Below are 22,787 nucleotides of genomic sequence, written 5' to 3'. Positions count from 1 at the left end.
ATGCCTTACTCTTTCTCTGTGCTCTCTTGTCGAGCACAGACCCTTCTTGAGCATGTTGCTTTCTTCCGAGTGCCTCTCTTTCCTTTAATCCTCCTGCTGAAGATAAAAATACCATTAATAACATCACCAATTTTACTGTCCTAAACTGATCGTTCCTAAAACTACTTTCAGCATCACAGCCACAAATCCTGATTTGGCCTGACCTAAGGTGTCTATTAGTTACCAGGGAAACTCCTCAAGCTAGAGAGGGTGGAATGCGGATGTGTGTTTCTGTCCTTTCACTGCCGGCAATCATTGGAGTGATTGCTGCTGAACTGGTCCATTGTACAGGGACTATTTTTTCATGTGGTCATCAACACATATCGTGAGGGAGATGCATGAAGACCATGCAAATAGCATATTTCTCCCATCTCTTTCCCACCCATGGTTTGCTGGCACATCTTGCTTCCAACAGTTACTGCACTGTCCTAAGGGTGACTTTATATCTCCTCACTTTTTCATATTTATTCATTGGAATTCTTTCGCAATGGCACGCCACTCCTCCGTTTGTTAACTATTTATTCAGCTCGTTATTGAAATCCTCACAGGACTGTAGATGTTTATTTCACCTCATGAGTTTGATTATCCAATCCTGCTGCTGTTTGTTTTGATGCTCAACTTAAAGGCACTTCAAAAGCCACTTGAGCGGGGACCTCTCCATATGACTTAACCAGAACCCACGGGAGCAGTGTGCTAGCAGCAAGATTTCCTCAGAGCACCTGTGTACATTAAATGCTAATTCCTCTCTCTCCTCACCTGAGTTCTTTAAGAAGAAAGAGCAAATCAGCCCTCCTTCAGTTGTTATGCAGAACTCACTGTTGGCTTTGGGGAGTCCAGGCTGCCAGGGAGAACTTGCTGGCCCAGCCCAGCCCCTTTCTGCTTCCCTGGACCCAGACATCCTTTTGAGTGCAGCCTTTGCATTGGGAATTCAGACATGGATGGTTTTCATGGGGAGGAAACATAGGAGGAAAGAGCGCATAGACTTTCGAAAGGCAGGTTGCAGAGGCAACACAAGGGTGAGGCAAGAAGCGGGTGGTGCTTCTGCAGCTGAGAGCGGACTCCCATCCTACAGGCAGTTCCCACCTTGCCTCAGTTCTGCATTTCCTGTCCCAGCAAAGGGCTCGTTAATTCTCTGGACAAAGTATTAAAAGACAAAAACAATGTTCACTTCCATAAATGGCCACTTGGACAGCTCTGAAACCGTGGCACCCAAATACATAAATCTAGTCTCCCTGTAGGTGATCAATACCGAGCCCAATAAGCTTTCATTCAAAGAGATGGTCCTCTTGGATGAGGAAATTGATCCCGAGCATCCTGGAGCTGACTTCCAATTACCTTCTACTCCTAGGTGCTGCATCAATCGCACGATATTTTTAGAAACCTAATTGTTTCTTTAGTAGATTGATGTCAATAAGATGCCTAAAACCTAGGTGAATCACATTTAAAACCTGAATTGATATGAAGGAAAAGGTCAACCCCTGTAATCGCATTGCAGAGTGAATTTGGCAGCCTTCCCCAAATCTCGCTCTATGAACCTACAGAAATGGATTTCACACATGCCTACTCCTTGGTTTTTGTTTATTTATTTGAGTTACAATTTACTGCTGTTGTTGCCTTATGTTTTGATATTTGTTTCCTTTAGACAAAGTCGCACTCAAGAACCCAGGCTAGCCCGGGAACTCACGGTGATCCTCCTGCTTCAGCCTCTTTAAGTGCCGGGATGACAAGCCTGATTTATTCTGACAGTTCTTCCATCTTTCCGTTTGATGTTTATAAGGAGTGGACATGATTGTTCTGTATTGGGAATGCTTTCTGCTCACTTTACCCGATTTCCAGGCTGGGATAGGCAGAAATGCAAGAAGACGGACAGGGTAGGTGAGCGGCCCCTGATCTGAGACAGACTCATTAGAGATCCGAAGGATGAGCTCAGCATAGCATGCAGGCAGCCACGACAAAAATAAATCTCTCTTCCTGGAACAACTTTAGCCTAAGAGGAGAAGGTGCCAGGGGTTTATTGTTGTCGGACCCACAGGCTTGACACCTTTCCTGATAAAAGACTTCGATCTCTGACCCTGGGAAGGCTGCTACTTTAAAACTCATTTGAGTATTGATCTCTTCCAAAGAGAAAGAATAGGAGAGCTGCTAGCAGGAGGAACATCTTGGGGACAGCAGCTCCTGCTCCTAGAGGAGGCCCCGAGGCATCAGCTTTGAAAGGCAAGATGCTCAGCATCTTGGGCCTTTGTGAGTCTCTAGCAGGAGTGTCCGAACCCTTGGCCTTGTGATGTGACATTGTGGCCTACATACGTGTTAGGCTGCATTCATAGCTATCTTGGGATACATATGGCAGCAGACCAGACATGCCTCATGGCTCACAACAGTCAAGGTTGTTGGTTGAAAGCCTTGATGGAGCTTATTGTCCACTGTTCAAGCCCAGAACAAACAGGAACACTATTCTAGAGTGGAGTCTAGCCTGATGTCAGAGCACATTTGGGGTCCCCTCCCCCACATATGATAGAACTGGGTCTACCACCCTGGAGAAGTTGATCGAGTATTTTTATCTGAGGCATAAATGGGGGATATAGTTTTAAAAAATCCCAGGATTGTCGGTCTCCCACAAGGGACTGGAGAGTTGCGAGTTTCTACAACAATGGGAATACAACACCAGCTGTCCACTCTCTTTCTTCCTTTTTACCTCATGAAATCAGACTTAGAATCATTGGGGAAGAAAATGTCTGTAGAGGCATGGTGTTCAGCTGCTCCCTCCGAGGACAGAAATTCAAACACTGTTTATTGCCTCTGTACTAGGCACAGTCCCAGATACGAGATAAATCCCTGTCTTCTGGCAGACATTAAGTAGGAAAACAACAGCAGTGTCAAGGAGATTAATGTTGTAAGGAAGCTGACAGGTGGGAGGGAGGGACGGTCCTCAAGAACTGTCTTGTCCCTGTTCTGCTGCTGTAATGAGACACCATGACCAAAGCCACTTATGACAGCAAGCCTTTAATTGGGGCTTGCTCACAGTTTCGGAGGCTAGTCCTGATCGTCATGGTGGATAGACATGGTGCTGGAGCAGTGGCTAAGAGCTCACATCCTGATCCACAAACAGGAAGCAGTGAGAGAAAACCAGGCCTGTTATGGGCTTTAGCCGCCCCCCCCCCCTCCTCCACCAAGTAAACCACTTTCTCCAACAAGATCACACTTCCTAATCCTTCCCGAACAGTCTACCAACCGAAATCTATGAGCCCAAGTACCACAAGAGGATCTGATTGTAATCTGGAGCAGGAAGACTCCACGAGGTGGTCATCCTTAAGGGCAGAGCCTCTGAGGAACGGTCAGGGCTGACCACAGCTGACAATCAGAAAGTTCCAGGTGGCTGAAACAGAGTGAGAAAGGTTGCAGGGCCTGAGGGCAGGACTCCAGAGAGGACCCATGCCTCACCGTGGCAGGCCCCGAGGGAACAGAGAGCTGCATCAAGGAAGCGGGGAGTAAGGGGGGGAAACAAACAAACAAACAACAACAACAACAGTTTCATTTTGCTTTTGGAAGTGTAGTAACGGGTGGCAGCTAGAGCTATGGGTGTGGCTATGCGGATGTTGTGCCCAGAACCTGGACACTGACAGCGCACGCCTGAGCTCTCTGTGTGACACTGTACTCCATGTTACTGAACACTGACAGCGCACGCCTGAGCTCTCCGTGTGACACTGTACTCCATGTTACTGACCCCTGACAGCGCATGCCTAAGCTCTCCGTGTGACGCTGCACTCCAGGTTACTGAACACTGACAGCGCACGCCTGAGCCCTCTGTGTGACACTACACTCCATGTTACTGAACACTGACAGTGCACGCCTGAACCCTCTGTGTGACACTGCACTCCATGTTACTGACCCCTGACAGCGCACGCCTGAGCCCTCTGTGTGACACTGCACTCCATGTTACTGAACACTGACAGTGCACGCCTAAGCTCTCCGTGTGACGCTGCACTCCATGTTACTGAACACTGACAGTGCACGCCTGAACCCTCTGTGTGACACTGCACTCCATGTTACTGAACACTGACAGTGCACGCCTGAGCCCTCTGTGTGACACTGCACTCCATGTTACTGAACACTGACAGTGCACGCCTAAGCTCTCCGTGTGACACTGCACTCCATGTTACTGACCCCTGACAGCGCACGCCTAAGCTCTCCGTGTGACACTGCACTCCATGTTACTGAACACTGACAGTGCACGCCTGAACCCTCTGTGTGACACTGCACTCCATGTTACTGAACACTGACAGCGCACGCCTGAGCCCTCTGTGTGTGTGACGCTGCACTCCATGTTACTGAACACTGACAGCACACGCCTGAGCCCTCTGTGTGTGTGACGCTGCAATCCATGAACCTGGACACTGACAGCGCACGCCTAAGCTCCTTGTGTGACGCTGCACTCCATGTTAAGGCCCCAAACCTTGTTCATGTTGCTTCAGTCCCAGAAAAACCATCTGCTGAAGCTCTTTTGATGAGAAAATATGATTTGTGTTTATTGGCTTTTTACAATGACAATAAAAAAGCACATTTGATGCTGTGTGTGGTTTGGGTGTTGGTGTTGTTTTGCTCTGTTCTCCTTTAACGGTTGCCCTCTTTCGTCCCACAGGGACCCCCAGCACCCTTCGGTACCTTATCATTACTACGAGCCTTCTGGACCCGATGAATGTACAATGTATCTCTCTCACGAGCGAGGACGCAAGGGCAGTCACCACCGTTTTATTACAGAGAAAAGGGTGTTTAAGAACTGGGCACGGACATTCAACATTCACTTTTTTCAACCAGACTGGAAACCAGAATCGCCTGCCGTGAATCATGCTGAAGACAAGCCTGCGTTCTGAGGGCTGACCATGCCAGAGAGTAAGGCGTGGGGTGTCCCTGCCCTCTGGCTGGTGAGGAAGGACTTGACCTGTAGGTCGGCAGGGAAATGGGAACTGAAAGGTGGCTGAGAGCTGTGGCAGCCTTCAGCACCATGGACAGAACCCAAAGGCCAGAGAACATTCCAGAATGCATCCATTCTAATGAGTACTGTCTCTTTGAAAGAGACACTGAACCCTTGATTCCGTGACACTGCCGTGGCTAGGAACACTCCAGGTCTCTGGAGCTATTGCCTTCAAAACATTAACAGGAGCAGCCCAACACCTTGACTTGCATTTCTTTACTGACATCCACGTCAAAAGACTTTTCTATTAGGCTCTAGCCTAACTGACCTATAATCTTTGTCATTTGTCAGACTCTGTGATTTGTAAGAAGCCTGAAAAAAAAATGGACATGTTTCTGAAGAGCACATTGCCAATGATTTTCATAAAGCAAATGTCTGCCATTTATTTATTGAGAGTTTTTTAGTGTACTCTAGGCAGTATTTTTATAGATTATGATTATGTGGCAATTTATCCTTTCTGACTCTTTAATCCTGAATGGTGATGGGAACGGCCTAGAATCGGGCTGATGAGTTACTGCATTCACAGTGCTCATTATTAGCTCGAAATCAGTAGTTGATGTGGAAATGTGTGGCATTGTTTGAACCCCTCAGCTTCAGGCAAATTGCTCTTTCATAACAAAAACAGCTATAACACTTTCTAATGTACATAAATGTTCAAAAGAACAAAATTGAAAACAAAAATCTGTGTTATTAAAACAAAAAGATGCTAATGAGAGAAATTTAAAGTTACAATAGCTTTTTTTTTTGTAGCAACTGATAATACAGGCATTTCCCTTTCACTTCCCTCTTCTTTTGAATGTTCCAGAAGAACTCTTGAGTTCTTCTTGCAACTAACATCATGTGAGCCTCTCTGACTTGTATGAGGATGAGACACTTGATGAGGTCCTGACAATAGCAAGGACTTCAAGTCAGGGTGGAGATGTCCAGGCCCTCTGGGTAGAAATCATGTTTCCTGGGTCTCTGCTGTCTAACATCTATCCCTTGCTTCTCTAAGAAGGGGAGAGAGGGAGAGAGGGAGAGAGGGAGAGAGGGAGGAATAGAGGCAGCACCCAGAGCTGCCCTTTTGTAAGACCACAGAACTATTCTGACCCACTGGCTGCAAGTCTTAGAAGTCCTGTGAAGGGCTCCTCCCTCAATTCAAACCCACAATCACACAGTATTATAGACTTTCATTTAAAAAAGTTATATTGCTCAGAAAAATAAGAATATATTAGACTCCTCTTTACGTACTGTTGGAAGAGCATTAGTGTCTGTGATGACACACTTGAAGGCAGCAGCTAATGTCGTGAGAGAGCAGCCATGGCTCTACCAACAGGGCAGGGCTTGTGACTAAAGGTGTCTCATGCCACCATTTCTTTCCCCTCTTCTTAATTAGTGATAATTTCCCATCCCCTTTCATTAAGCAGAGCTATTAATTATGCAGAGTAACATTGTGGAGATGCAAATGTGTTCCAAGTATTTGGTAAGTGAAAACAACGTGTTACTGTGGTATAGCTTTAGTTATTAAAGTCAGTAAAAAAAAAAAAATTGAAATTGCTATCCAAGACTTAATGGAATTCATCCTTCAAGTGTCTTCTGAGATTTTTGCGGGAAAGTGAGTTTTATCAGACCTCAGCATGGCCACTGAACACAGGAAGAGGGGTGTGAATAGCACACAATTGATTGACAGGTCATCTTCACAGTCCCTTGAAGAGATTATTTGTTAAAATGTAAGTGGTTCCTTTGACAATTACTATACTTAAGAGGGTTTGGAAAACATAGCTGCCAGGCTATAACTTTGCCACCTGACCTTCTGTCTCAAAAGCCTGAGTATCTTTAGGTTTGTGTTGTTGTTGTTGTTGTTTTCATTTTTTTTTAAAGGGAAAAAAAGCCCACAAAGAATATCAAGATAAGCTCCTAGGGTTTTTGTTTCGTTTTGTAATTTTCTCCTCTCAAATACTCAAAAGAATGAAAAGTAAGCAAATGCCCAACATTTTGGCTCTTTCACAGGAAAATATCTTAAATTCAAGTGTAGCTATTATATGTGACTTCACATTCCCCCCGCCAAAACATGAAGTAGCTAAGTGTAAGAAATTATCACTTGGGCCACAGTTTTAGTGCAGCACTAAAGAAAGCGCCGGGAGCTCTGGTGACTTGTGCTGATGGACCTGGTTGTGGGCAATTGAACCCATGTCTTACCACAATCATTCCACAGCTGCCAGACTTAATGCCATTCAACACCATTAACCACAAACCCTGATATAAAAGACGCAAAACCCTGCTTACAGACATCAGTGATTTCAGGATATTGAAGCCTCAGTCATACTTGGTATGTTACATACCTTTTTCTTCTCTCCCCAGTGATATCGCCAGCCTCCTCCTAGCTTTTAAGACCACAGTAATACGATGCCACAGCTGGCCGATCCATGGCTTCTGTTATTTCAACACAGGAACATTTGGCAGAGGCCATTACAATAGATAGCCATTATGGGCAAAGATACAGGAATTCACAAACAAAATCAATCACTTCAAATGGCCCATAAAAAGAGGAATCTCACATTTAATATTCCACAGTAAATATTCACCCAAGAAAGCGCACATTAAAAGAACATTAGGAGGTAAATATTCAGCGTGCTGCGCGGGGACTTGGCCCTGTGAGCCCCATTCCCATAAGTGTGTGTTAGGGAGCTCAGGCCTTGTGCTTTGCTCAGCCTGTTCTGCACACCCCAGGGCTAGGCACAGAGACTGACTGAGTCAGGGGCACAGGTCCCAAGAGCACAGAGCACAGGGCTTCATAAAACCAAATGAAAGCAAATGGCAAAGTCTTGTGCCTAAAGGGCAAGATTGTGTGGCGTCTTGGATTCTCTAGGTCACTACCAGATTCGTGTGACAAAGGCAGGGCACCTCTGAACCACCTGAGCCACATTAGAGTGGAGACACATAATCGCACATTGATACAAACACTAGAGTTTACATTTCAAAGAACTTTCAGAAGGTGAGTGAGTGGTAGGAAGTGAAAGAAAAAGTAGATTCTGTTAGGGCAGAGTGCTGTTTAATACCATGTGCCCATGCTGCACCTCCCCAGATGTTCAGTACCATGTGCCCACGCTGCACCTCCCCAGATGTTCAGTACCATGTGCCCACGCTGCACCTCCCCAGATGTTCAGTACCATGTACCCACGCTGCACCTCCCCAGATGTTCAGTACCATGTGCCCACGCTGCACCTCCCCAGATGTTCAGTACCATGTGCCCACGCTGCACCTCCCCAGATGTTTGCCATGGGTCAGTGGCCCTGGGTCTCCCCGAGGGAGTCCTACCCTGACAGAAGGTCTGAGCTTCACTCGGGTCTGAACATTTCACCCCGACTAGTCTTCTTCTTTCTTCTCCGGCTTCTCTTGAACCCCCACATCTTTGCCATCTTCAGACCCTTCTGTCTTCAGTGTTCTAAAGCCCCCAGTGCTGGGTTGGTCAGGTCTCCCTGGTGGGCTGTTACCTTGAGACCTGTCTAGGGAACGGGTTTGGTGTAGGGCCTCCTGGCACAGTGGCGCAGTGCCTCCAGAAGTCCTTCCTACTCTATGACCCAGGACTGTAGACATGGCTGCCGGCCAGCCTAGACTGGGGGAAGACTGGTCTACATCCTAAAAGTAAGGCTGCCTTGGATAAAGCAGGACAAAACTAAACTAAAATGCAAAGCCTGAGGAGGTGGGGCCAGAGGAGAGTCACAGACAGCCTGGGTTTTAGCACAGACCTGAACACATGCTGAGGTGGAAAGAGGAGAAACTATCCGGAAGGCTTAGAGCCCCATGGAGTAACTTGGTTATAGCTTGGTTGCAGCTCACTCCCCCACTTACTCAGGGCATTGAAATGTAAATGCAAAAAAGGCTGAGATCCTGTTTTCTACTTGTGCCCCAATATGACATGCTACCTTGGATTGTCCTGTGTCTTTCTGTGTATGAGTCTGTTAGACTAGACTGTAAGCCCCTGGAGGGCAGGGGCTGTCTCCCCTTGTCTTTGTAGCCCCATACCTAGTACAGTGCCTTGCACACAATAGGCGCTCAATAAATGTCTGTTGTTGATGTTCACCTCTTTAACGTTGACCTGTTGGATTGATGCTTGGACGCAAACACATTCTACTGTAAAAGAAGGAGCGATTCATTGGGTTGTGGGTAGATAAATTTCAAGTGGGTTTTACAGGGTCACTTTCTAAACGCACACGGTGTTCAGTCAACAGGACCGGCTTACATTCGGGCAGGACAACCTTGTAGAGTTCATTAGGTTTGCTAATGCTGGCTGGACCGAACACACAGGAAAGGTAAAGTTCAGTGAGCTTTGTGTTTTCACCGTTAGTGAAGTGCGCTGAGCACAAATTAAATTTAATATTGACAAATGCTACAGCATGTACAGACAGGGGGGAAAAATCAAGGACTCTGACTCCAGTAGCCAGAATACAAAAGAAAGGCTAAAAAGAGGCAAGAAGCAGATCACCTCCAGCTTAGCTGAAAGGCTTGTAAAGGTACTAGGGAAAGCCATATCAAAATTAAGGATGCATTTACTTTAAAATAAAAATGAAAAAAAAAAAGTAAAAAAGGCAACACAGAGGCACTTTGGTTTCCATGACCCAGATCCAGAGTTTTATCCCTACCAGGAAGAGAGCACGAAGGGTGCCTCAGCCTCTGTGGCCACTTCTGCCAGCTGTGGTGTCTGGTACCCTAGGCAGCAGTGCAGACAGTAAAGGTCAGCTAGCTGCCACAGGGCTTCTCTCAGAGGGACAGTGGCATCTTCCTGAGCTCTGGGGCGTTCCTCACTCTCGGTGGCTGCCCCGCCCCTTCAGTGGTCTCAATTTCGTCCACTGGAGCTGAGGAGGAGGCCTGGAGACTGCATGGAAGGAGACAGTGCCTGTTCCTGGACACGACTGGTACACAGCATGCAAACGAAGTCATGCTAACAGGACTTCAGTCTCAACAGGGCTGGTATGCGTCTCTCTGTCCTAGGAAGCATGCCTGCTCGCCAGGAAGCAATTTTTGCATTTCTGGTTCTTTACCATGAAATTAGTTCTCTTCAGTTTCCAAATTAGGAAATCCATGAAGAAAATCTATTTATGATTTTAGGACATAGGAAATAAATTTAGGAAATCCATAGCCTCCTAAAATTAAAATGTTACATTATACTATTAAATGTCCAGTGTGCTTTACATATAATTTACAACACATACCCTGTTCTGCCACAATCCCAGCTTTCTCCACTGTTTTGGATATGAGAAACCTGAGACTAAGAGGTGGTAAGTTCCGGGCCCTGCAAGCTGCTGTCATTGTAAGCTGGTCCTCTGCAAGGCTCGTCATGCAGCTTTGCTATGAGCTTTTCCTCTATAAGTGCATTTAGCAATCAAAATAACAGCTATATTACTGTTCCCATCTTACAGATGTAAATACCGAGGTACAAGACACTTAGGTACCTTCCCAAAGCCATAATACCGCTCACTGGGGAAAGCAGATTAGCAGCCAGACAGCCTGTTTCTGGAGTTTCTGCCCATTTTCATCAATTGTTCTTGACAAAAATTTAATATAGATAAAAATTTATATCAGAATATTCTATGTGTAATATTTGATACTCACCAAATATGCGAGGTTTCGAGCAGGCAAACCACCCTGGAAGTCACCCACACTCCCCTTGATGTCACAGGTTTTCTGCTCACCACTGTTGCTTTCTAACTCATCTTATTAGGCATAGATGCATCTATGAATACTATGCTGCTTGGCTTTGCATATTCATAAATATGACACAAGTGCTATGATACTTCATATAGTTTTCTGAAATTCACTTTTTTTCCCTAGGCGTATTTATTTCTTTTCATGTAACTGGTTTATTTTCCCTGTTGGGCAATCCCGCTCTGTGGCACACTCAGATATTGGGGAGATAGAGCTCTGGGTACACAGAGATAGAGAGATAAAGGGAGCCCGGCTGTGACTGAGCCAGTGACCAGAACCTTTCTGAGGTAGGAGCATGGAAACTGACTCCCTCCACCCTCCAGGTGGTGAGACAGGCTCCCTTCCCAACACCAGCTGTGGGAGCAGAGCTGTCAAGCTGCCTGAGCAGCTTCTCAGTTCCCAGCCCTCTCCTGATTGGTCTTTACCTCTCACCTAATTTGCATATACCAACCCAATCCGAGCCCACCTAAGTCTATAAACCTCAAGGGGCAGCCTCTTTGTCAGCTGTTGGGTCCCCTCTCTGCTACCAAGAGCTTCCTCTATCACTTAGTAAACACTTGTCACTTCCTCCTCTCTCCAAAGTCACTGCACCTCATTCTTGATGGTCACAACTCAGCAACCACACAGAGAAGAGAGTTGGCAGCCCACTACATAGCTTCCTTTCACCTGCTCTTTCCAGTTATCAGTTGTTACTAATATCTACAATTTATACTGTTCATGGCATTATGCAAATCCTTGAAAGTTCTAACCATATGTATAATAATTTCTTAGAGTATATACCTAGGAATGAAAACGCTGGGCTATACATGAGGCAAAGCTCTTCCCAGTGGTGGCTGGGCTCTGTATGTGAGGCAAAGCTCTTCCCAGTAGTGGCTGGGCTCTGTATGTGAGGCAAAGCTCTTCCCAGTAGTGGCTGGGCTCTGTATGTGAGGCAAAGCTCTTCCCAGTGGTGGCTGGGCTCTGTATGTGAGGCAAAGCTCTTCCCAGTAGTGGCTGGGCTCTGTATGTGAGGCAAAGCTCTTCCCAGTGGTGGCTGGGCTCTGTATGTGAGGCAAAGCTCTTCCCAGTGGTGGCTGGGCTCTGTATGTGAGGCAAAGCTCTTCCTTGCAGTGGCTGGGCTCTGTATGTGAGGCAAAGCTCTTCCCAGTAGTGGCTGGGCTCTGTATGTGAGGCAAAGCTGTTCCCAGTGGTGGCTGGGCTCTGTATGTGAGGCAAAGCTCTTCCCAGTGGTGGCTGGGCTCTGTATGTGAGGCAAAGCTGTTCCCTGCAGTGGCTGGGCTTTGTATGTGAGGCAAAGCTCTTCCCTGCAGTGGCTGGGCTCTGTCCTCACAGCAGTCTTGCGCACATTCTTACCAACACTTAGTATTTGCAGCTAAGTTTCTCCCCAACCAGTGGGTACAAATCCTATCTCACCATGAGATTTGCCCATGCCCAGTTCCTTGCAAGGGTTTTTCTGTCCCCTTTCAGTAGTTCAAGCCATGTGCCAAAGACTGTCACCACTGACCACTTTTCCACTCATCTCCTGCATTTCCTTTTGCTTTTTAAAGAATTCTTTCTTCTTGTGCAGCCTAACTGAAACGCTCCATCCTGGAGCAAAGTGAGAGGTTCCAGGGACCCAGGAAACAGGCAAAAAAACATACAAGGTGCAAGTAAAGAAACTTACAAGGTTCAGAAAATCCTGAAAGCTACAGGATTCAAAACCTCTCTGCCCTAGGTTACATAAGCAGTTACAATGGCAGGAGAGAGAGACTGTCCCTTGACCAAGCTGCCTTCAAGCCCTGCAGGGAGGTCAGTGAGTCACCTGAGCTGAGGGGGAGGGGCTTTCTGGTGACAGGGCTACCCCGGAGAGACCTGGACTGATGTAGTAACCATAGTAAACTTGACTCACTGAGCTAGACTTGGCTGGAATTGTTTCCCTGGAAGTGTCTTTTCTGGGGTGAATGTCTCTCCAACAGTATACCCCCTGCCCTTGGCCTATAATCTTGCTGATTATATGTGTTGCCAGTATCTTCCAGGGGGTGGCTTCTCTTCTCCTCTGTGGTGTCTCTTGAAAAGCCTGTCTTCCATCTTATGTGGCTAGCACCATCCCCTCTTTTGATAAGCCCCACTTCCCTGCTCCTGATTAGTATTTTCCTGCATTTTTATCATGAGCCTTTCAGAATTTCTGCCATTCACACGGTGGCCCAGGATTTCGTTTTTGTATAATGTGACAAACTTTTTATACAGACACTGACTGCCTGGAAGTTTCATCCTCCCCCATGACCTGTGATCACATGTCCATAAACATGGGTGTTCATTTCTGCTCTCTGTCTTATGGTCAAGGCCAACCCAGCTGTCTGTCCCTGTACAGATGTTACCCAGCCTTACTGCAGCTTAGTCATAAGTCTTGAGTCTTTAGGGCACTTACCCAAACTGCTTTCCTTCTTTCTGAGAAACATCCTGCTTGCTCCTTAAAAAAAAAAAAAGTCCTTTTTAAAAGGGCTGCTAAAGCTTACACTTATCAATCAGTAGGCTCACAAATGCATGCAAACTGGTGAGCATTACAGACCCAAGGCCAAGCACAGTGCGCCCGAGGGCACCGCCACGTCACTGCTTCTCTGCAGCGAGCCTCCTCATCCAGGGTGACCACTTTGTCACAAAGTTTTGTTTTGACCATTTTAAAATTACATCCAAATGTAATCCAATGCCACATTCATTTTAATATCTAGATTATTTTCATCCAAATTATGTTCATAAGATTTATCCCTGGGGCTGAGGGTGTAGCTCAGTGATGGGGGTTTACCTGGGACACACGAGGGCTTGGCCTCAGTACTCGATGTCTCATCCCCAAAAGATCTATCTCCACCACTGCACGTGGTAACAGCACTTTGTCTCACTTCCGCGCAGTGCTACATTGCTTCAGGATTAGCGATTCTAAGCTGGGTGTTTCCCACTTGGTATAAGTGCAATTGTTAGGAGCATTTGATGAACTATGTCCACTTGGGTGGCTGTAACAAAATACCATGAGGTGGGCGGCTCACAAATAATGTGAATGTGTCTCTCATGCGTCTGCAAGTAGGAGATCCGAGATGAGTGCGGCCGCAGCATCAAATTCTGGTGGGGACCCCCCTTTTGCTTTGTGGATGCTCTCTTATTCCCAGGTGAAAAGAAGGCAAGCGAGTCCTTTAGGGGCCACTTTTATGTATGTAATAATCCCACTCACTAGAGCTCCAGCCTTCAGCTAAAGATTCCCCAAAGCTTCCAACTCTCCCAGGACCACCTTGCAGTTAGGACTTCAGCATGTGCCATATTCCATTTATAGCAGCGGACACACATTTACTCTTAATGGACGCATTGCTGCCACAGGACACACTTTAGGTCTCAACATAGGACGCCGAACAATTTTCCAGAGAGGTTGGACCAATTTACACTCCCACCAGCGATAACCAAGAGCTCTGGCTGCTTCACTTACTAACATTTCAAACTGTCATTCCCATACATTTAACCCTTCCAAGGCTGTGTGGAGCTGTCTTACTGTGACAAGCTTTTCAGACTTGTCTCTTTGATGCACAACTGAATTGAGCATCCTTTAGTGCCTTCACTGAGCCATTTGCACAGCATTTTCTGTGGCATTCCTATTCAAGGCTATTGTCTAAACTTTTACTAAGAGGTCATGCATTTTTCACCTTATTTATAGGAGTTTTTTGTTTGTTTGTTTTGTTTTGTTTGTTTGTTTGTTTGTTTGTTTTGGTTTTTCGAGACAGGGTCTCTCTGTGTTAGCCTTGGCTGTCCTGGACTCACTTTGTAGACCAGGCTGGCCTTGAACTCACAGCGATCCGCCCGCCTCTGCCTCCCAAGTGCTGGGATTAAAAGCGTGCACCACCACGCCCAGCTTTTTGTTTGTTTGTTTGTTTTTTGTTTTTAGGTTTTTCGAGACAGGGTCTCTCTGTGTAGCCTTGGCTGTCCTGGAGTCGCTTTGTAGACCAGGCTGGCCTCGAACTCGCAGCGATCTGCCTACCTCTGCCTCCCAAGTGCTGGGATTAAAGGCATGTGCCACCACGCCCGGCTTTATAGGAGTTGTTTATGAGGCATTGACTCATGTCTTTGATTAGACAGGCTTGACAGTGTGTTGCTTGCTTATTTTTTGTTTTAATAGAGTATTTTGTGATTAAAAGTTCTTAATTTGAATAAAGTCTGTTACCTAATTTTATATACAATATAATTTGTGTCCTGCTTAAGGACACTAAGACTGGTCCAAGGTCATAAAGCTAATCTTTGTTTCTTCTAGAAGTGTTATTTCTTTTCCCTTTTCAAATTTGATTTAAGAGCCATCTCAAATTGACTTGAGGCTCAGGGTGAAGAGTAGGTCAAGTTGTTTTGTTTCCTCACTTGGGTCCTCCACCAGACATAGCCATTCGCCGTGTCACACTTTGTCCGCTGACTTGGGATGTCACTGTGGTGGTAAGACATTAGACATGTGTTGGATAATCTCTTGATTCTGAAATGTGCCCATTGTTTTAGCCTTTCCACGTGGCGCAGAGGTATGATATAACTATAGGTCTCAGCATCTGGAAGAAATACGTTAGCTTATTATTGCTAATACTGTTTTAGCCTTTCCACGTGGCGCAGAGGTATGCTGTAACTATAGGTCTCAGCATCTAGAAGAAATACATTAGCTTATTATTGCTAATACTGCTTTAGCTATTCTCTTTTGTTTGTTTGTCTGTTTTCAAGACAGCATTTCTCTGTGTAGCCTGGATGTCCTGGACTTGCTTTGTAGACCAGGCTGGAACTCACAGAGATCCACCTGCCTCTGCCTCCTGAGTGCTGGGATTAAAGATGTGTGCGCCACCATGCCTGCTTTGGCTATTCTTGTCACACCTTATTTCCACATATGATTTTACAAGGAGAAAAGCTTTGGTGTTTAGTGAAACTACATAGATTTTTCATTGGGGCTACATTGATTATATGGATCTGTTTGAGGGCAACTTATACCTGTTGATATCAGGTCTTTTAAATTTGGATGCTTTCTTTCTCTTTCTTTCCTCCTCCTCCTCCTTCTTCTTCTTTTTTGAGACAAGATTTCTCTGTGTAGCCTTGGCTGCCCTGGCCTCACCTTGTAGACTAGGCTGGCCTTGGATGCACAGCGATCTGCCAGCTTCTGCCACCTAAGTGCTGGGATTAAAGGCATGCCCCACCATGCCTGGCTAATTTGGAAGTTTTCTATAGAGAAGGTGTAATAGTTTGAATGAGAAATGTTCCCCCGAGGGTTCGGGTATTGAACATTCGGTCCTCAGTTCATGATGCTGTTTTAAAAAGCTATGGAGTCTTCAGGTGGCATCTCGCTAGAGGAAGTAGGTCATTAAGGGCAGACTTGAGCCTTGAGCCACTTCAAGTTCACTCTCTGCTTCTTATGTGAGGAGAGATGTGCTCTCTCAGCCCCTGGTGCAGACACTTGTGCCAGGTCTCCCAGCTCTCTCACAGTCATGGTATTTATCACATACCACAGAAAAGTAACTAATACAGAGCCTACCACATCTTTATCACACACCACAGAAAAGTAACTAATCCAGAGGCCAACCACATCTTTTGTCTGTCTTTTCCTATGACTTTTTTGGTCATTCTGCATTATAATATTTATTTCTGACTTCTAATCTTCCTATGACTAATATATCAATACTTTGAAGAAACTGTGAAAATATCAGAGCAGCAACTTTATTATTAACTCCTTCACAGTGCTGTGTTGCTATTAGTCATTTTACCTTTCTGTAGTGACAGCTCCAAGCGTTATTCTCCATTGATGCTGCACATCTCTCTCTGCCCCCCGCCCCCCTGTCTATTTCCAAAGTTTGCTCCTCTGAGATGGAGTCCAGAGATTCCGCTTGTCACTCACATCTTTATTTCCATTTCTGAGTGACATCTTCTCCTGAACACTGCAGTAGTTCCCTACTGCCCTGTTGCATTAGTTTGCTTCTGGCCCATTTTTGAGGTGTCGTTGTTCTGCCTTGAATGGCACAAGTTTCAGAGATTTCTGTGTGCTTCTTGTGCGGTCCTCGTGGGCTTTGTAAGGACTGGACTCTGCTCCCCACCGACGTTATTCAATGTCAGATTTCATTAATTTTTTTTAAATAGGCTTAAAAAAACTAATTGATTGTGCATTTTGTTTTCAACTTGATTAAATGTGTTCCTTGTCATTCTGTTTCTTTCTTTCTTTTTATTTGAATTCTGTTTTTTGTTTTCTGATTGCTTACCTTAAATACATCCTGGTAGTGATTACTTTTTAACCTCTTTTCTACTGAGAATCTCATGGTTCTGTTATATTCTCATTCATCCTTTCTCTTCTTCACATGCTGGCTTGGTTTTTCTGGAAGGCCCTGGCTACAAGACCTGTGTGAGGTCTTTTCTCTGTAAAGTTATAATTATTGAGATTCCTCCATGGTGGTGTTTTGAGAACATGCAAATATCCTTGCTGATTATTTCCTATCAGTCCTGGCATCCACTAATAACTCTTATTAGAGTGATTATGACTATTCTGTTTGTTAAATATTGACTTTTTGCTATTTTCATCACTTAGTCTATATTTCCGCCATTTTGGGAAGTATGCTGTAAAAAACAACCGTCTCTTTCCTCAACTTATTCACATGGTTTGGATCTCCTAATGCATCAGGCATGTAGGCCCCATGTCCCTCCCTGGGACCAAGTCACCTCCCAGAGGCCTGCTTCCTCACCAGGAAGCAAGCCTCAGCATGGGGGGAGGGGTGGAGCAAAGGCTGAGTACCTAGCAGCTGGCTCTCCTATGATCCTTTACACAGCACCCCAGGGAGAGACTCTAGAGAACGCACAGTTAGACAGACAGAAAGCTTGACACTAACCTCTGTTCCGTGTGTCCTGTTGGTCTCAGTCTGTCAACACAGAGGCCTGTCATCTCAGGTGAGCAGAGCATCACTGGAGATGGTGCTTGGGCAGGAGCATCCCTTAGACTATGGAGCGCTGACAGCTCACCTGCGCCTGAGCCACCAGGCATTTGCTGCCTGATCCCCAGTACTCTTTAAGGGATGCCACGAGGATGCCACAGACACCTCAAATACAAACCATGACCAAAGCTGGGCTAAAAGGAGAAAGGCATTCTCCTTCTTTTGGTTTTTGTTTGAAACACATTGTTTACAAAGCCCTTAGTGGGCTTATTCACAGCATGGCTGTCTCAGTTTGGGTTTTATTGCTGTGAAGAGGCACCATGGTCAAGGCAATTCTTTGTTTGCTTGCTTGTTTGTTTGTTTGTTTGTTTGTTTTTTGAGACAGAGTTTCTCTGAGTAATAGCCCTGACTGTCCTTGAACTCTTTGTAGACCAGGCTGACCTCGAACTCACATGGATCTGCCTGCCTCTACCTCCTGAGAGCTGGTATTACAGGAGTGCGCCACCACACCTGGCCTGATGGAGGCAATTCTTATAAACGACATTTAACTGGAGCTGGCTTATATTTTCAGAGGCTCAGTCCATTATCATCATGGCAGGAAGCAAGGAAGCATCCAGGCCGACAAGGTGGCAGCCAGGAAGAGACTGTTCCACATTGGGCAGAGCTTGAGTATTAGGAGATCTCAAAGCCCACTCCCACAGTGACGCACTTCCTCCAACAAGGCCACACCTAGCCCAATAAGGCACACCTCCTAATATTGCTCCTCCCTGTGGGCCAAGCATTCAAACACAGGAGTGCACGGGGGCCAAACCTATTCAAACCACCACAGTGGCCCTTCGCTGTCACATTCTGCCATGATTATCATCTTCCCCCTCACCCTCTTAACCACCATGACCTTCCCCTTGGGGACATACAGATGTCACCTCATTCCTGGACTTCGAGAGATATTGAATACTCTGGCACTTTTAGTAAGGGTAAGTTCAGACAAAGTGCTTGCGTGGCGTCCTGATTTGTTTTGTGTCTTCCCTGTGCGCTTCCAGCAGGTGCAGGTTTGATTGTTGCCCTGGTCTATTGGCTAAGAGGCCTCTTGTGAGAGCGAGGCAGTGGCTCAGCCTCCCTAGTGCTGCAACCCTTAACCAGCTCCTCATGTTGTGGTGACCCCCACCATAGAATTAGTCCATTGCTACCCATAACTGCAAGTTTGATACTGTCATGAGCTACAACACAAATATACAAAATGACTCCAAAGGGGTCACCACCCAAAAAAGTAGAGCTATCTTTCCACACCAGAGTAAAAGTCTGGGTGGAAGTGAGATTCTCAGGGCGAGAGAAGACCACGGACGTCTGTCTTACCAGGAAAACATTCTCAATCGTGATGTGCCAACGTGGAGATTTGGTCCTCAGAATTTCTGCCAGTGTCCTTTTGTTTGTTTGGTTGGTTTTGCTTTGTGGGCCTAAACAAACTGTGGAGGAGAGCTGTAGGTTCCACTGGAGTCAGTCAGGGCTTAGCTGAGTGTTAGCGGTGCACTTGGAGAGAGACTGGAGGAAGCGCCAGGTGAGAGTCCCACAGCTAGTCAAAGACAAGCAGACAAGAGAGTGGGCGGTAGAAAAGGCATTGAAAAGGGGTTCTCTCAAGGGGTGTGGGCAGCATGGGGGGGGTGCTAGAGCAATGCTGACCCTGTGGCTCTCTGCTGACTAGGCATCTGCAGGACAGGCTAAGGAACTCTGATTTGGAGGGTGTGGCCCTGAGGATGTTGGTGGCTTCACGGAAGCCCAGGTATGGAAGTCACAAGGATAAAGCAAATCTCTGTGAGATTCTAAGACTACTAACACCTTCTCTCTGTCATGGAGATGGTGTCAAAGCCGCACTGAGACTAACGCTTCCATTTCTACCAGAGATTTTCCTCCATTGTGACTATAAACTAATGCAGAGAAACAACCCTCACTTGATTTCCTTTCATAAAAATAAACCCTCACTGGGTGTGGTAGTACACATCTTTAATCCCAGCCAGGAGGCAGAGATGGGCAGATCTCTGTGAGTTCAAGGCCAGTCTGACCTACAAAAAGAGTCTAGGACAGTTAAGGCTACACAGAGAAACCCTGTCTCGAAAAACCAAACCAAACCAACCAAACAAACAAAAAACCACCCCCAAACAAAAAACCCTCCTTAAACGAGCCACCACGTGTGCATGTGTGTCTACATATGTACATAATGTGTGCCCACATTCTGTCTCTCCACAATGGGCCTCCTCATTAAACAGTTGTCAAAGCTGCTAGGCTGATTCTGACATATAAAACAGGCATAGCTGAGGGTGTGAGTGTCACCCCAGGTCTCCTGTAACCTGATTCAGCCCCAAACACAGCAACTGCCCACAGAAGCATGGCAGCAGCTGCATCCCACAGAGGAGCCACAGGCCTGTGAGCTGCTGCCCTCCAAACTCGGCCCGTCTCCCCTGCCTCTCTGGCTATGGGTTATGTGTATCTAGGGCTCCAGCTATCACAAGACATCGGCATGCAGCCCAGGAAAGCCTGGAACTCACTGTGTGGTCTAGGCTGGCCTTGAGCTTGTGGAGATCTTCCTGGTTCAGCTTCCTGGGTGCTGTGATCACGGACCCCAGGATCCGTGGATCCTTTATGCTGTTCAGCATGACAGTGAGAATGCACTAGAAGCACACGAGAGGCTTCTGTGAGCTATGGATTTGAGTATGCTTCTCCTCGGTCACTGAGCTCCATCATGGACAGAGACAGAGTCAGCTGTGTTAAGCCTCAGTGCGCCCTCTCATGGTGATGCCTAGTCAGCAGCCGGCCACGGGGTCAGCATTGCTCTAGCCCTCCCACACTCCCCACACCCCTGCAGAGAACCCCCTTTCAATGCCTTGTCTACTACCGCCCACTCTCTCTTGTCTACTTGTCCTTAAGACTACCTTTGAAGTGTCACCTCCTCCAGTGACGTTCCCTGTGCCCACCCACTGTTGTGCATCGATGCCTTGCTCCACACTGACTGAAATCTCAACCGACCACCAGACCAAAGCCAGCCCCAGCTGGGTGCACACTGCAGCTCCAGGGCGTGCTACAAGTGCTTGAGACATGAAGGGGGGACGTGCCACTCATCCCGATCCCACCCCCACCTCCCACAAAGCACTCATATGAAATCTTAAAGCATTTCAGTTGGGACTAGGGTCCTAGGGTCGGGGGAGTGCAGACGCTCTGACCACAGGGGCCTGTACAGTGGCTTGGAAACGGCTGCGGCATCTCATTTGCTGCGAGTAGTGTAGCCACCTACCTGATGGAACAGACCTGTGGGGTAAGCAACACAATCACTAGTTAACTTGTGGATGGCATCTTTCTTCAGAAAGGAAAGCTTTCAGGAATTATTTATCTTTGTGTGAAGCCAACTAACTAGTAAAGAACCTCTCCCTCCCGTGCTACGTCCTGGGGTTATGAGCTAAAGAGGCCCAGAGGACCTAAGCCCCCAGTCTCCAGGTGCTCTCCTTGGCTCCCATCTTAAGGCCTGCCCAGCCTACCGTGGACTCCCAGACTGGTTTTCTCCTGCCACTCGCCACAGCCACCCTAAGTCTCCTCGTCAGTTTTGACTGGCAGCTGCACTGACCATCATCCTTGGGGTTCAGGTGGCTTCATCTGCTGCCTCAGCCTCACTGCTCCCAAGTCGTCACGAAGTTTCAGTCCTACCAAAGATGGCTTGGGTGGCCCTATGCTTGGCACCCCCTGGTCACCCCCACCCCCTTGTCCCTTCCAACTGGAGAGCCCCTCCCATGCCCCGGCCAGCCAACAGAACTCAGCAGCGCCTCCCTGTCTCCACCCAGAAGGCACCAGCTGTCCATCCTCTAGTCTGTAGACCACAGCTCCCATAGTTTCCTTGGAAAACCTGTGTAGAGTGATGTGTGGCGCATCACTCTATACACAGCCATCGGCATAGTCTCTGACAGGCTGAGACCCGCTGCCACATCCCTTTCCCCCAGACACAGTGGCTGACCCTCTGGAACTCTTTGTTCCAGCTTATAATGCCTTAGGGTCAAGTGTGTTACAGTTGCTAGCACAGAGGGCCAGGATCAGGACAGGACAGAAGCACCTCAAGGGCAGCTGGGCTCAGAGATGGAGTCTATGGCTCCAAGTGAGTGCCAGGTGGGGCTGGGCTCAGAGATAGATTTCTCCTGGACATTCACAAGTAACAATACAATCTATATCATGTTTAATGTATTGGTACTGGGTTTTCTCAGTTTAAAAGAACATCACGCCAAAAGATACTTCCAGCTCAGTGAATCTTCTAGAGCCTCTCCTAGAGCCCTCTGCCCCAGGCCCCAGTTCCCTGCCTCCTACTGTGAGCACCTTCGACACAGCCTGTGTCCCTCACCTAAGAGGTGCTGGCTCTTCACCATCATGGGGAAGCAGTGTCTGTAGATGTGCTGTACCTGAGGCCCTTGGCAGCTCTTTCCCTGGCTGTGCTTCTCCAAGCTCTCGCTGATTCGACTCCACAGGAAGTCTGACAATAACAGTAAGAAGTTGCTGGGAAGTCAGACACACAATCACGATTACTGTGCCGGGAGAGAGACAGCAGCGTTTTTCTTATTTTCCTTCAGCTATACATATGCATATGTGTATATACCTATGTATATGTACACACACACACACACACACACACACACACACACACACACACACACACACAGGTTTTGGTTGTAAGCCTAGCCTTTAATGGCTGAGCTATGTCTCCAGCCCCATACATAGGTTTTGGAATACAGCAAAAGTATATTTCAAAATATTTTTAGAAACGATTGCTCTTCCTCCCATCAGAGATAATTTTCACATAGAATACAGAACAGGAAATAACATGGCATTAAAGACAGTCTTATTTTATACAACTTCCTCTGTCGTTATATAGATGTATACACACACACATACACACACACACAGGTTGAGTCACAACATATAACACATTTTTACTGTGGTGATAGCCAGAGTGTGGAAAACACCAGCCTGTCTACCTGGGGCTGGATGTACTGCAAACACAACAGAGATGATGTCTGAGCTGTGGATGAAGGAGAAAGACAGTCCCAAAGAACTGACCGCGAGGTCACATGAGTGGGTGGGATGCTACCCCTGGATGTCAGGGCACCAGTGAGGCAAGTGACTGCCCAGCCAGGCAGGCCCTCCAGAGGCAATAAACACCAAGCACACACACA

At 46.8% G+C, this 22,787-nt stretch overlaps 1 protein-coding gene across 2 annotated transcripts in view; it reads left to right on the top strand.

The window, feature by feature from the left end:
* ST6GALNAC5 (ST6 N-acetylgalactosaminide alpha-2,6-sialyltransferase 5) overlaps positions 1-9,079 on the top strand; it is a 172,814-nt gene extending 163,735 nt beyond the window's left edge. Inside the window, exon 6 of one of the 2 annotated variants that reach the window (XR_014774584.1) lies at positions 4,676-4,802. Coding sequence is in view for 1 of the 2 variants with exons in the window: in XM_084757306.1 (XP_084613432.1) it covers positions 4,676-4,907 (232 nt within the window). In the remaining variant the exon portion in view is untranslated. Of the gene's footprint in view, positions 1-4,675 lie in introns of both variants that reach the window. The other variant, XM_084757306.1, reaches the window with a different exon arrangement.
* Positions 9,080-22,787: the final 13,708 nt, after the last annotated feature.

Source organism: Acomys minous, assembly GCF_964271855.1.
Source record: "Acomys minous genome assembly, chromosome: 14".
NCBI classification, from domain to species: domain Eukaryota; kingdom Metazoa; phylum Chordata; class Mammalia; order Rodentia; family Muridae; genus Acomys; species Acomys minous.
This window is presented reverse-complemented; position numbering and strand designations above follow the sequence as displayed.